Source organism: Budorcas taxicolor, chromosome 21, assembly GCF_023091745.1.
Source record: "Budorcas taxicolor isolate Tak-1 chromosome 21, Takin1.1, whole genome shotgun sequence".
NCBI classification, from domain to species: Eukaryota; Metazoa; Chordata; class Mammalia; order Artiodactyla; family Bovidae; genus Budorcas; species Budorcas taxicolor.
This window is the reverse complement of record NC_068930.1, coordinates 33495484-33509808: the sequence shown is the minus strand read 5'-3', so window position 1 is coordinate 33509808 and position 14325 is coordinate 33495484. Positions and strand designations below refer to the sequence as shown.

The 14325-nt window shown below is 42.4% G+C and overlaps 1 protein-coding gene across 1 annotated transcript in view; it reads left to right on the top strand.

The window, feature by feature from the left end:
* Positions 1 to 14325, top strand: part of LOC128066803 (neuronal acetylcholine receptor subunit alpha-7-like) — a 154049-nt gene that overhangs the window by 116501 nt on the left and 23223 nt on the right. The window contains 1 exon segment of the mRNA XM_052659918.1: positions 12079 to 12158. Coding sequence (XP_052515878.1) covers positions 12079 to 12158 — 80 coding nt within the window.

Below are 14325 nucleotides of genomic sequence, written 5' to 3'. Positions count from 1 at the left end.
AGTACACAAGAGGCAAAAAAAAAAAAAATGGAAAAGATGTATTTGATCAATAGGAACAAGATAAAATTAAATGGCTGTGTTTAAAACAGGAAAACACACACATACACACACACACACACACACACGTGCATGCATACTTGCTATAAGAAAAGAGGTACAATTAAGGTTAAAGTTCAAGTAATAATGAAATTTCTAAAAATACATAAAAAATTCACATGTATACACCTAATAAAATGACTTGGATACAAATGAATAAAAATTGGTAGATAAATCCATAATTATGATAGAAGATTTTAGTGTACTTTTTTAGTACTTGATAGTTCAAGAAGGGAAAAAATTGTGTATCAATAGAATTCCACAGTTAACAAGCCTCATCTAATGAAGAGAAATGGATACAGATAGACACAGATAGAGATGTGTCCTTGTTCTACTGAAAATATATATCTAGAGAACTAAATACCCAAATGTGAATAAAAAAACTTTAGTGGGTGTGAATGTGTGAGAGCATATGTATATATATGTAAGGAGAAATCCATAGCCTCAAATGCTTACATTAGACAGTTCAGTTCAGTCACTCAGTCGTGTCCAACTCCTTGTGACCCCATGGCCTGCAGCACACCAGGCAGCCCTGTCCCATCAACAACTCCCGGAGCTTGCTCAAAATCATGTCCATCGAGTCAGTGATGCCATCCAACCATCTCATCCTCTGTCGTCCCCCTCTCCGCCTGCCTTCAAGCATCAGGGTCTTTTCTAATGAGTGTGTTCTTTGTATCAGGTGGCCAAAATTGGAGCTTCAGCTTTAGCATCAGCCCTTCCAATAAATATTCAGGACCGATTTCCTTTAGGATTAACTGGTCTGATCTCTGCAGTCCAAGGACCTGTCAAGAGTCTTCTCCAAAACCACAGTCCAAAGGCATCAGTTCTTAAGTGCTCAGCTTTCTTTATGGGCCAGCTCTCACATCCATTCATGACTACTGGAAAAACCATAGCTTTGACTGGACGGACTTTTGTCGGCAAAGTAATGTCTCTGCTTTTTATATGCTGTTTAGGTTGGTCATAGCTTTTCTTCCAAGGAGCAAACGTCTTTTAATTTCATGGCTGCAGTCACCATCTGCAGTGATTTTGGAGCCCAAGAAGATAAAGTCTGTTGCTGTTTCTGTTGTTTCCCCATTTGCCATGAAGTGATAGGACCGGATGCCACCATCTACATTGTTTGAATGTTGAGTTTTAAGCCAGCTTTTTCACTCTTCGCTTTCACTTTCATCAAGAGGCTCTTTAATTCCTCTTCTCTTCACTTTCTGCCATAAGGGTGGTGTCATCTGCATATCTGAGGTTATTGTTATTTCTCCCAGCAGTCTTGATTATGCTTCATCCAGTCCAGCATTTCACATGATGTACTCTGCATGTAAGTTAAATAAGCAAGGTGACAATATGCAGCCTTATGTACTCCTTTCCCAAGTTGGAACCATTGTTCCATGTCCAATTCTAACCGTTGCTTCTTGAACTACATACAGGTTTCTCAGGAGGCAGGTAAGACGGTCTGGCATTCTCATCTCTTTAAAAATTTTCCACAGTTAGTTGTGATCCACAAGGTTTTAAAGTAAAATTTGAATTAATTATTAATACCAATCACAAGAACTTAGAAAACTATTATGTAAATAAAAAGAGGAATAAAGAAAAGAGTACAGATTTATTAAATGAGAAAAATAAGATAGAAATCAAGAAGGAATAAATTGGTTTTAAGAAGAACCAATAAAATGAACATGCCTCAGGGAATAATTATCAAGAAAGTAAAGAAGATACAAATAAATGTTTATTAGATATAAAATAAGTCTATAACCATAGATGGCATTTTTAAAAATAGAATATTATGGACAACTTTATGGCAATAAATTTGGAAATTTAGCCAGGATTTATTTTTTTCTAGAAAAATATAAGCTGATTCTAGACAAAATAGAAAACATAGTTAACATAATTGAATCTATTTATCTATCTATCTTTAAAATATACTTTAGAGTAATTTTACATCCCCAGCATAATTGAGAAGGTTCACAGATTTCCCATATACCCCTACCCCCACACATGAAATGCCTACCCCATTATGAACACCCGGACCAGAGTGGTATATTAAGAAGCAGAGACGTCACTTTGCCAACAAAGGTCCATCTAGTCAAATCTGCAGGTTTTTCCAGTAGTCATGTATGGATGTGAGAGGTAGACCATAAAGAAGGCTGAGCACCAAAGAATTTATGCTATCAAACTGTGTTGCTGGAGAAGACTCGTAACAGTCCCTTGGACAGCAAGGAGATCCAACCACTCGATCCTACAGGAAATCAGCCCTGAATATTCATTGGAAGGACTGATGCTGAACCTGAAACTCCAATATTTTGACCACCTGAAGCAAAGAACTGGCTCATCAGAAAAGAGCCTGATTCTGGGAAAGCTTGAGGGCAAGAGAAGAAGCAGGCAACAGGATGAGATGGTTGAATGACCTCACTGACTCAATGAGCATGAGTTTGGGCAAATCCAGGAGATACTGGAGGACAGGGAAGCCTGGTGTGCTGCAGTCCATGGGATTGCAAAGAGTCAGGCATGACTTAGTGACTGAACAAAAATGTTTGTTTGTTGCAGTTGATGAGCCAACACTGACAAATAATTATCACCCTGTGGGGAGAGAGCAAATTAGCCAAGATGGCGTGTTCAGGCTCTCTTGCCCCACATCTTGTAAATAGTGACTGTGTATCGGCTGAGGTCATGTATACCACTGCACATGCGCATCACAAGGTACTGCTTGGTCACGAGCTACTTTGTGCTGTAGGGATATGTGAACTCCGCCTGGAAAGTGGCAGCATTACCGCTGCGTCATGGCTGTCCGTTGGGTCAGCCGCAGGAGGAGAGGATATAGCGTGTCTGCTGCCGTGGCTGCTGTGTCAGCTAGGAGCGAGTGCTGTTATGACTGCTGTTGTCAGCCAGGAGAGAGGTTGTGTTGTGTTAGGTTATGCTATGGCTGTTGCCAGAAGAGAATAAATGTGTCTGCAGTTCCTACAGATCCTCAAGTCTTCTTCCAGCCTCTTAGCGTGTGCCTTGCCTACCCTGGGTTCAGCGAACAATGTGGACAGTGTGAACAGCATCCGCAATATACACCCAAAGTACGTAGTAGACCCTAGGGCTCACTCTTTATGTTGTACATTGTATGGGTGTGGACAAAGGTATAATGACATGTATCCAGCATTATAGTAGCATACAGAACAGTTTCACTGCCTTAAAAATCTGTGCTCCTCTTATTCATCCCTCTCTCCTTTCAACTCCTGGAAGCCGTTGAACTTTACTGTCTTCATAGTTTTGGCTGGTCTAGAATGTCCTTTAGTTGGAGTTACACAGTATGTAGCCCTCAGACTGGCTTCTTTCACTTAGTAAATATGCATTTAAGCTTCCCCCAAGTCTTTAATGGCTTAATAGCTCACTTCATTTTAAGACTAAATAGCATTCCACTGCCTGTATGTATCACTGTTTATTTATTCATCCACCTACTCAAGAACATCTTGATTGCTTCAAAGTTTTGGTAATTATGTGTACAGCTTTCTGTAGACGTCCATGTACAGATTTCTGTCTGGACATAAGATTTCAACTCCTCTGCATAAACACCAAGGGTGTGATTGCATGATGTACTCATCATGCAGAATTCTGGGCTGCATGAATCACAAGAGGGAGATCGCTGGGAGAAATATCAGCAACCTCAGATATGCAGATAACACTACTCTAACAGCAGGAAGTAAAGAGGAACTAAAGAGCCTCTCGATGAACGTGAAAGAGGAGAGTGAAAAAGCTGGCTTAAAACTCAACATTCAAAAAGCTAAGATCACGGTATCCAGTTCCATCACTTCATGGCAAATAGATAGGGAAAATATAGGGACAGAGACAGGCTTTGTTTTCTTGGGCTCCAAAATCACTGCAGATGGTGACTGCATCCATAAAATTAAAAGACGCCTGCTTCTTGAAAGATGAGCTGTGACAGACCTAGACAGGTGTGCTAAAAAGCAGACACATCACTTTGATGACCAAGGTCTGTATAATCAAAGCTGTGGTTTTTCCAGTAGCCATGTATGGATGTGAAAGAAGGCTGAGCGCCAAAGAATTGATGCTTTTGAACTGTGGTGCTGGAGCCTCTTGAGAGTCTCTTGGACAGCAAGATCAAACCAGTCAGTTCTAAAGGAAAACAACTGAATATTCATTGGAAGGACTGATGCTGAAGCTGAATCTCCAATACTTTGACCACCTGATGAGAAGAGCCAACTCATTGGAAAAGACCCTGATACTGGGAAAGATTGAGGGCAAGAAGAGAAGGGGACAACAGAGGATGAGATGGTTGTATGGCATCATGAATCAATGGACATGGACATGAGTTTGAGCAAACTCTGGGAGATAGTGAAGAACAGGGAAGCCTGGCATGGTTCAGTCCGTGGGGTCACAAAGACTTGGGACATAACTGAGTGACTGAAAAACAACAACAATGGTAAGAGGGTGGTTAGTTTTCTAACAAACAGCCAAACTGTCTTTCAAAGTGATTGTCCCATTTTCCATACGCATCAGCAGTGAATGAAAGTTCCTTTTGCTCTATATCCTTGCCAGATTTGGTGTTCTCAGTGGTCTTGGGTTTGACTATTTGATAGGTGTGTGATGACATCTGGTTGTTTAAATTTACATTCCCTCATGTCATCATTGTTGATGTACCTGTTCAAGTTTTTGACCCATTTTTGATTGGGTTGTTTTCTTACTGTGAAGAGTTATTTGGATAGCAGTCTTTATTAGAAATAACTTTTCTCAAGTATTTTCTACCAGTCTGAAGCTTGCCTTTCATCCTCTTGAATGATACATTTTTAAAAATAAATTTGAAAAGGTGTATTTTTCAGGCAAGTCCCACCTAGCATCACTTATGAGCATATATGTATACATCTTAACTAAAGTATTAACTCACTAAATCTAGCAGTAATTTTTTTTAAATTATTTAACAAATTTAATTTTCTAATAATGCAAGTTTTAACTTTAGAAAACTTAATTGCCATAATTCACTCTGTAAACAGAATGAAGGGGAGAAATCATGTGATCATCTAGTAGTTAGAGAAAAATCAATTGATAGTATTTAATATACATTTGTGAAATAGAAGAAAACTTGTGTAACCTGAAGTAAGATCTTTACCAAAGGATTGTTTAATGCTGCAACATTACAGGTTTCTATATATAGAATGAAATAAAGATCACTTAAAAATATCTTAATAATGGTATTAAGATTTCTTAATTTATTAAATAATAAGAAAATAAAAGAACAAAACATTGACAATTAGAAAGGAATGTGTTCCAGTGATAAAGAATCCACCTGCAATGCAGGAGATACAAGTTCAGTCCCTGGGTTGGGAAGACCCCCTGGAGAAGGGAATGGCAACCCACTCCGGTATTCTTGCCTGGGAAATCCCATGGACAGAAGAGTCTGGTAGGCTGCAGTCCATGGGGTTGCAGAGAGTCAGACAAGACTTAGTGACTAAACAGCAAACTAGATTATCATCATTCACAGACTCTATGACTTTTTTACATGAAGAACTCTTAGAGACTGTCTAGATAAAATATTTTGGATACAAGTATGAAAATATGAATGTATATCTTTACTTTTTCAACATTTAGAAAATGTAATTAAACAAATCTTATTTCTAATATCTGCAGGTGTTAAAAAATGTCAATTGAAAAATCTAAGACCAAAATAAACGATGAGTTATATATTTATTTCTGGGAAAACTCAATATCATAAAGATGTCAAAATCTCCCAAACTAGTCTGTAAATTTTATGTGATTCCAACTGAAGTCTCCACTCAGTCTTCTTGGGATTGGACATGAGTAAAGGGTCCAGGGATAGGTAAGATAATTTTTAAACAAAGGATAAAGTTGGAGGACTTAGCCTGCCAAATACCAATGTTTCCATTCTGTTGTAGTGATTAAAATGATGTTGTCCTGGATCAGAAATAGCCCTTTGTTAATCAGGAAACAAAATTGGGAACCCAGAAACTTGACATATTCCATGGTAACATTTATCCCATATTATTTATAACACTGTTATTTGTTGTTCAGTCACTCAGTCGTCTGACTCTTTGCGACCCCATGGACTGCAGCACGCCAGGCTTCCCCATCCTCCACCATCTCCTGGAGCTTGCTCAGACTCCTGTCCATTGAGTTGGTGATGCCTTGTCCTCCTGCTTTCAGTCTTTCCCAGCATCAGGGTCTTTTCCATTGAGTCGACTCTTTGCATCAAGTGGCCAAAGTATTGGAGCTTCAGTTTCAGCATCAGTACTTCCAATGAATATCCAGGGTTGATTTCCTTTGGGATTGACTGGTTTGATCTCCTTGCAGTCCAAGAGGCTCTCAAGAGTCTTCTCCAACACCACAGTTCAAAAGCATCAGTTCTTCAGTAGTCAGCCTTCTTAATGGTCCAACTCTCACATCCATACATGACTACTGGAAAAACCGTAGTTTTGACTACATGGACCTTTGTCCACAAAGTAGTGTCTCTGATTTTTAATATGCTGTCTAGGTTTATCATAGCTTTTCTTCCAAGGAGCAAGCATCCATTATTAGGTTACATTATTCATAACACTGTTGTAACATTGTTATAATTTATCCAGTGTTACATCTGATTGTTATCATCACATCCATGTTACATTCCATGTAACATAAATTAGTGATTAAAGAAAAGATATTGATAAATTCTTCTGGAAGCCTCTTGCTAATGCCTAGATCTCTGCCTCCTAGGATCTCTGAAAGGTAGAAACAACCATGAAATTTCAGTTCTGCTCAAGACTTTTTGGTCACAATCTATGAAAACTCACATTGCTATAATTTGAAGCTGTCCTAACACTTTAGAATAAAATATAAACCAAAATAAAAATACCCAGATAAAGGACTTAACTACTCATTTTTGAAACAAAATTGATCTTTTCTCTACAGACACTTTTCCTGTGAAATCTAGGCGTCAGTGGTGTCTTAACATGTAATTGGCAGCTTTTTTTTATTAAGAGATTTAAGATAAATGACACCTTCCATTGACAGTTGTTTGAGATAGATGGATTTCCTCTTTTTTCTTCACATACTTTTTTCTTACAATATTTTAAACTTTATTATTTTATTGAGATATAATTAAGATATATAAAATATTGTATGTTTATCATGTACAATGTGTTGATTTGATACACATGTATGTGCCGTGTGCTAAGTCACTTCAGTTGAGTCTGGCGCTTTGTGACCCTATGGACTGTAGCCTGCCAGGCTCCTCTGTCCATAGCCTGCCAGGCTCCTCTGTCCAGGCTAGAATACTGGAGTAGGTTGCCAGATCCTCCTCCAGCGGATCTTCTCCACCCAGACATCAAACCTGCGCCACATGCAGCTCTTGCAGCTCCCGCATTGCAGGCAGATTCTTTACCGCTGAGTCACCAGGGAATCCCTGATTCACATCTATATTGCAATGTAATTGCCACTGTAGCATTACTGACATCTCTATCTCATCACGTAATCATAATTTCTTTTTTTGTAATAGGAAAATTAAGATCATTTTTGTCTTTTCTGCTCTCCCTCTTTCTGTCTTTGGAGGACCATGTGACCTCAGGGGAGACAGGTCTGATGGTGCCCGAGACCCCATTCATTACAGTCCTCCCCTCAGGAGCCCACAGTGTGCTCTTGGCAGCAGTGTATTGGCCCTGGGTTTTTAGCTGAGAGGTGGGGGTCAGTGCTGCCAGGTGAGATAAGCAGAGGCTGCACTGAGCTGGGATTGGAGGGCTCTGCTTCCAGTGCCAGGCGCACTTCCCAGGGCCAGATCTGGCACTGTGTTACACCCTGGGGATGAGGACGAGGATGCAATCTTAGCCCAGACCACCAGGGTTCACTTGTGCCCCCTGGGCTCTGCCTGCCTGTGCTGCTGGGACATCTGGAAGCACAGTTTGAAAGCCTCCTGTAAGGATGGGCCCTTGGGTCCTGCAGGCACAGACACTGGTGGTTTGCTCTCAAGCCCCTGTAGTACTTGCCTTGCTGCCTAGGGCAGCATCTCACTCACCCCTGCTCCAAACACACCTTACCTTCGTGAAGCCTCCCTTGATCCAGTCTATCTCCAGGCGTGTGACCAGACTGCACTTTCTGCTGGCAACACCCTCACCTTTCCACTTTTGAGCCTTTTGCGCATCCTTAGAGCCCGTCCAGAAGTCCTCTGGCTGATGTTGTAGGACCCACGCCTTCAATATTGGGGTTAAATAACCCACCCCATGAGCACCTCTCGGTGGGGGTGCCCAGAGCTCTCCTCATACTAAATGCAAGCTCATCTGTCCATCACTAGCTGGATGGGGACCACAGCAGCCAGAGAGAAGAGCTTTTGAGGGGAGTGAAGAGCCATGTGCCAGGGTTGTCAAAAGCGCTGAGGGTGCACCCTGTTTTCCAGTAGTCAGGAAAAAATATAAATGTTTGACGAGTTCCTAAGAGTTTAAGACAGAAGGTTTCATACGCACACCAGCACAGAGAAAGAAAATGAGTCATATGGGCCCACCCAGCCTCTAAGGTGACCAGAGTCTGCTGGCTCCAAAGGCTGTGGTGCCACGTGTCCTGGACATTCCTGGTGTTGCCACCTGTCAGGTCCTTGGCATAGTTTTGGTTACTCATCTTTGACAGGGACTTTTCATCCCCTTCCTGTTTTCAGACTCAGATTTTAGCACAGGACCTCTTTTCAACCAAAGTTTAACTCCAACCCTAATGGTGAAAACAGATAAAGTGGTATTAACACATAATTATTACCAGAATTACTTTTATATCATTTACATTTATATCATTGCCTGTGGGACAGAACCTAAATCTTCCACAATGAGTATTAAGATTTGAATTTTGATAATGATGACAGTGATACAGTTCCATTTATCTCAGTATTCTATTTTGGTTGAACCATATTCAGAAATCACTGAGTCACAAAGGTAAGCTGTTGCTAATGGTAACAGATTTTTATCTTGTTTTTACCCAGTTGCCTTGTGATCTCTCAAGTCTCTTCAGTTAAATTGATTCAAATCTGTGAAGAAGGAGCTGTGTGTATGTTTTTCATCCAAAATTAATCACTAACAGTTGCCCACAATCTTTATTATAACTATAAAAATTAGACAGGACGACACCCAAGCTTAAAATAAGTAAAGCTATGCCAGCATCACACTGTGCTTTCTGCCTTTGTTGCTACAGAGGTGGGAAGAGATGTCAAGGCAGATACAGGTTCTGTGCTGGAATTGTAGGATCAAATGTGTTTAAATAGAGTAATACTGCAAACCTGAAATCTTACTGGATGACTCATTTCCAAGAGTTCCAAATACATGCGATAGTCACGCGATAGTCACGGCAAGAGGAGTCTTAAGCTAAACTTTCCCCAGTAAAGTAGTGAAACGTTAATTAATTAATACATTGAGTGTCTGAAGAGTTAAGATTTTGAAAACAATTGTTTGAGTGTGCTTGGACTTTTATTTGTATTTTGAAACACAAGGCAAAGAAACTTGGAATCAAACACTTGTAGAAACCTGAAGCACCTCCACAGAATCTTGGAATTCCAGAGACCCTAATTTAAAAAGCAAGGTAAAATCCAGGGTGAGTTTGTGAAGGCCCACATGCTCAGCTATTTGGCACCCAGTCACTGTTAGTGTCTCATTAGGACACCTGGGTACAGGCTGCTGTCAAGCAAAGAATATTTATATCTTGAGCCTTCCTCTTCCTCTCTCCCTGAATGTGTGTACAAGTGAGAGAGTGGATGTGCCCTTCTTCATCTTGGAGGATTATCATTTTATAGCTTAGTCTTCCTCCTTCCTTTCAGCATCGTCACATTTTTTATCTTCAAACCAAAGCTTGCTTGTATGGTTTTTCCTGAAGTTTCTGGTGCTGTTTTTTAATTAAAGATTTTTTTTAAAACAATGAGTCCTTCATCAAATCTGTGGTGTTTTCCAGCCTGTTGTTTCTTGTGTTGATTACTCTGAATCCACTTTACTCTCTTCAGAGACCCCTCATATCTCACTATAATTTGGACCCCCAACCCTTTTACTAGATCCTCGGCACAGTTCATCCTGAAAATCCCTTTTCTGGATCTTTAAGTTTAGTCTGAAAGTTTGTTTCTTCTTTAGTGTTCAGCCTCATTTTTCTAGAGCTGATGATCAAGTCCATGGCCAAGAAAATATACATTAAGAAACACCTGAATGTTCTTGAAAACACCCTTTTTTTTTTTTGCCTTCATACTTTAGGGGTTTCCTTCAGCTCTAAAATTTCTCCATGTGATTTCTCTCCCTCCCACTCCCCTGATGTTTCCTCCACTTCTGTTGAGTGAATTTCCCCAGCCTTTACTTTGAGACCCTCATCCCTTCTGTCTTCTATTTCATCTCTGTGATTCTTACCAGCCAAACCTCCCACCCATTTTTAAAGATGTATTTCATAGACCATATTTAACTTCCATATTGCCCCCTGTTTTTCTAAATGCAATATCCATCTGAATTTTTATGAGGGTATTACTTTTTTTTAAAGGTGACTTTTCATTCCTTTCATTGTCAGTTTCTTCTTGGATCTTTCTTGTCTCTATCCTTGACTGTGTCTCTCACAATGAAGCCTGTCCTCAGACAACTTGTGATGGTGACTTTCCCCTTTAGAGAATGCTGGAGACAGAAAAGACTGCAGGGGCTCTGGAGACATGGGCAGCCCATAGCAGAGGTCCTCCAGTTGCTAAAAGGACGGGAATTTGACTCATGGTGCTGGTACCATGACTGGCTGCCTACATTTTCTTAAGGCCGTTTCCTTTTTATTCACCCATAGGGCAGTATTTTAAGGATATGTTTTAATCAGGTATGGTAAGATGCAGACACAGAAATGATGAAGGAAGGAAGTTTATTAGATACTCACAGTTCCCTAGAAACAGGAGGCTTGCTCGCCACACAGGGCCACACAGGGAAGCACCAGGGTCAATCAGAAAGCAGAGGGCTTGGGGAGAAAACGTGCTCAAAAGCCTTTATTGTGGTCTCCACAGGGAAGCGGTGAGGCAAGGTAAGCATGGCTAGAACTTGGAATGCTTTCAGCAGGCTCTGATGCATATGGCTTGTTGCTATTTGTCTGGTGTCTACCCCTGGGGTGATTAGGGTGGGTGGATGGTGGCCAGGAGATGAGAGCTCCATAAAGGAACTAGTTGTGGTGTGGGCTCTGGATTAGTTGGTTTTCCTTTGATTGAGTTGTTTGCTGTCTCCAGGAATTGGCTAATCTGGGGCAGTGGGGTGATGGGGACAGTCCCTCCAGGGTCAGCAAGGCCCCAGATGTCAAAGTGTCAGAACACAGAAAGTGAAAGACCTGGATGTGAAGGGCTCTTGGTCTTAATTATTTTTTCCTTCCTGTTTTGTGTGCCTTCTTTTAACCAGGTTGGTCACTGCTGTCTGGAGGAGGTTCTGAGCATGGTTAGGGGTGGGGTTGGGGTGCATTTATCTGAACTTGAACCTGATTGTGTTCTCTCCACCTGTCATCACCACTCCTGGAGCCTGGTACCCCTAAAGGCTGCCCAGCTCCCCTGAGCACCTGCAGCCTCAGTCACTCAAGATGGATTTATCAAGCGCCATCTGAGCTTTGGACCCATTCATGGGGCTGAAACTAAAGCCTTGAATACAGAGGGTCCAAATCCCACTCTTGTGGGCTGATAGAGAGGCACTTTGCTCCCCCACCCCCCTACACTCTGTCTCCTGAAGATAGATTGAAATGTCATCTGTAATGACCTCCTAAGTTGTCTTCAGGTTTCATTTTTGCTAAGAGCTTTGTTTTACATGCATATGGAAAAAATCAGCGTCCCTATGAAATGGAGGAGGGCATTGGCTCCATCCCCCTGTCCTCTGGGAAGACCTTCCAGGTCAGCCCCACACGGGGCTCTCGCACTGCTGCCAGCTGCCCCACCTGAAAGCAACAGCCCTTCTCAGAGCTTCTCAGACCACGGGAACAACCACCCCAAGGGCATGGGGAACCCACTTCCTGGCCGGCTTAGCTCACGGATCCTTCTCTTGTTTCTAGTGCTGATGAACGTTTTGATGCTACGTTCCACACCAATGTGTTAGTGAATTCTTCTGGGCACTGCCAGTACCTCCCTCCAGGTAAGCACCACTCCCTTTGTCCTCTGCATTTAGACAGTGTGAGGGAGTTTGGGGTGCCCAGTGGTGCCCCCAGGGGCAGCAGCTAGCTCTGTGCTCTGGGCATCCTTAGCTATCACATATGCCTGCTGCACCTGCCTTCTTCTCCTCCACGCCCCTGTATATTCCCTGAATGTGGCAATGCTGTCTTCCTGGTTTTTTTTTTTTTGGTCCTGGGATCATGGCTCAAGCTGTCTTTGCCAACACATGCTTTCTGTCCTTATTCTCTGTCTTGTGTTCTTTACATTTCTTCCACAGCTAAAACAAGTCTCCCTTGTTAGGTCATCCCCATCCTCCTTACAATCTGCAAGCCAATCCCTTGGCCATTTCTTCCCTCATGACCCCAGTTTTCCTTCCCACTGCACTGAATACCTGGGCAGGTGCTGCCCTCCAGGTGTTGACCTTGCTGGGCTGGCTTCTTGAGTGTGCACAGTAAAGCCCAGCGCATCTCGCTGGTTAGAGGTGAGATCTGATGGTTTCTTCCTGAAAGCGTGTCTCTCCTTCTCAGGCAGCTGATGGATAACTGCTTCCTTGGATTGAATCTCCCCTCACCAGCCCATCATTCCTATCAGTTCACAGGGCCCTGGGTCACTCATGAATGAGCCATGTGGTAGGAGACTTGGGCTTCATGGCTTTGAGATACTAACAGATTTTTAAAAAACCTTCTGGATGGTTTTTCACATGTTCTTTCCCAGAGTTATTTCCGCTACTGCAACTGTTTGTTTAACTTCCTGCTCCCAGGCAGCCTGCAGCCCCCTCCCACCTCACCACCAGCCCACATACCACACACACTTACTGCATAACACACACACACACCCCACGTGAATACACATTACTCACCATACACATACATATAAACACACCACACAAATAGACACATCACACAAAAACATACCACACACTACACACTCTGCATATCACTCACACACACATGTACACATACACACACACACACAGCACTCACAGGAGAGCTGGCTTTGCCTACTGGGTGGTGGTTTTTCTGCTCTTCCGGGTTAACAGAGGATAAGGGCCCCAAAGGAAGGATCTGTGTTTATTCCTATTAGAACCACCACTCATCAGCCAGGGGCCTGGCCCACGTGGAGGTAAACAAATGCGTGAGAGGTTGAACTGGTCACAGGCAGACACCATCCACTGTTGTCTGCGGAGATGGAAGGACTTCAGACTTTCAGGTTTTCTGTCTTACAGCTTGTGCTTCATTGCTTCTTCCTCAACCCCTCCTCGCCTCCCTCAGGCCTTGCAAACCTTCTTCCTAACACAGAGCTCGGAGAGGGTCTTCCATCACTGGTACACTCTTTTACAGCAGGCCTAGAAGTTGCATCTTTTATCATGAGAGCTATTGTGTAAAATGATCTCCAGCATCATCCATGTAGAAGAATATGGGGCGGTGGGTTGTATTGAAGGTTGGGGCCATTTTCAGGCACAGGAGCAGCACTCCTGACCCAGGAGTCCACTGTACACCAGCCCCTCTGGGCCCCGTACCTGTGTCCCAGCCTCCACAGCCCCTGGAGTCCGTCAGGAGGCCACACTGAGCTTTTACTGTGGGAGTCTCCCCTACCCTGGCTGGAGAGTGTGGGACAGTCTGGTTTGGGCAGCAAGCCTGTACCTGGGGTCACACAGACCTGTCTGGGAAGCTGCTCTGCTCTAGCAACTGAACAGGCAAAAGGTGTTTCAAGTGGAACCTTTGAAATAGACTTGGTTATGAAATGACTTTTTTTCCCCTGTCACATTTTTATTTTTTAACAGCATTATTGAGGTATTATAAATTACATTATTGATATGTATTATAAATTATGTATCATACAACTGACCCATTTGAGGTACATGATTCAGTGATGTTTAGTAAATGGACAGAGTTGTAGGACCACGACTGCAATCTAGTTCTAGAACATTTCCCATCATCCCCCTAAAGATCCTATTTGCAGTTAATCCCCACCCTCACTGCCAGCCGCCGGCAACCACTGACCTGCTTTCTGTCTCTAGTGAGTCTCTTTTTCTGGTCATTTCATAGAAATGGAATATTACAGCTACAGAGTTCATTTTCTACCGGCAATGAGGGTTTCAGGGGATCTAGCCCAATAATGAGAGGGCAGTGTCTGTAAGGACTTCCAGA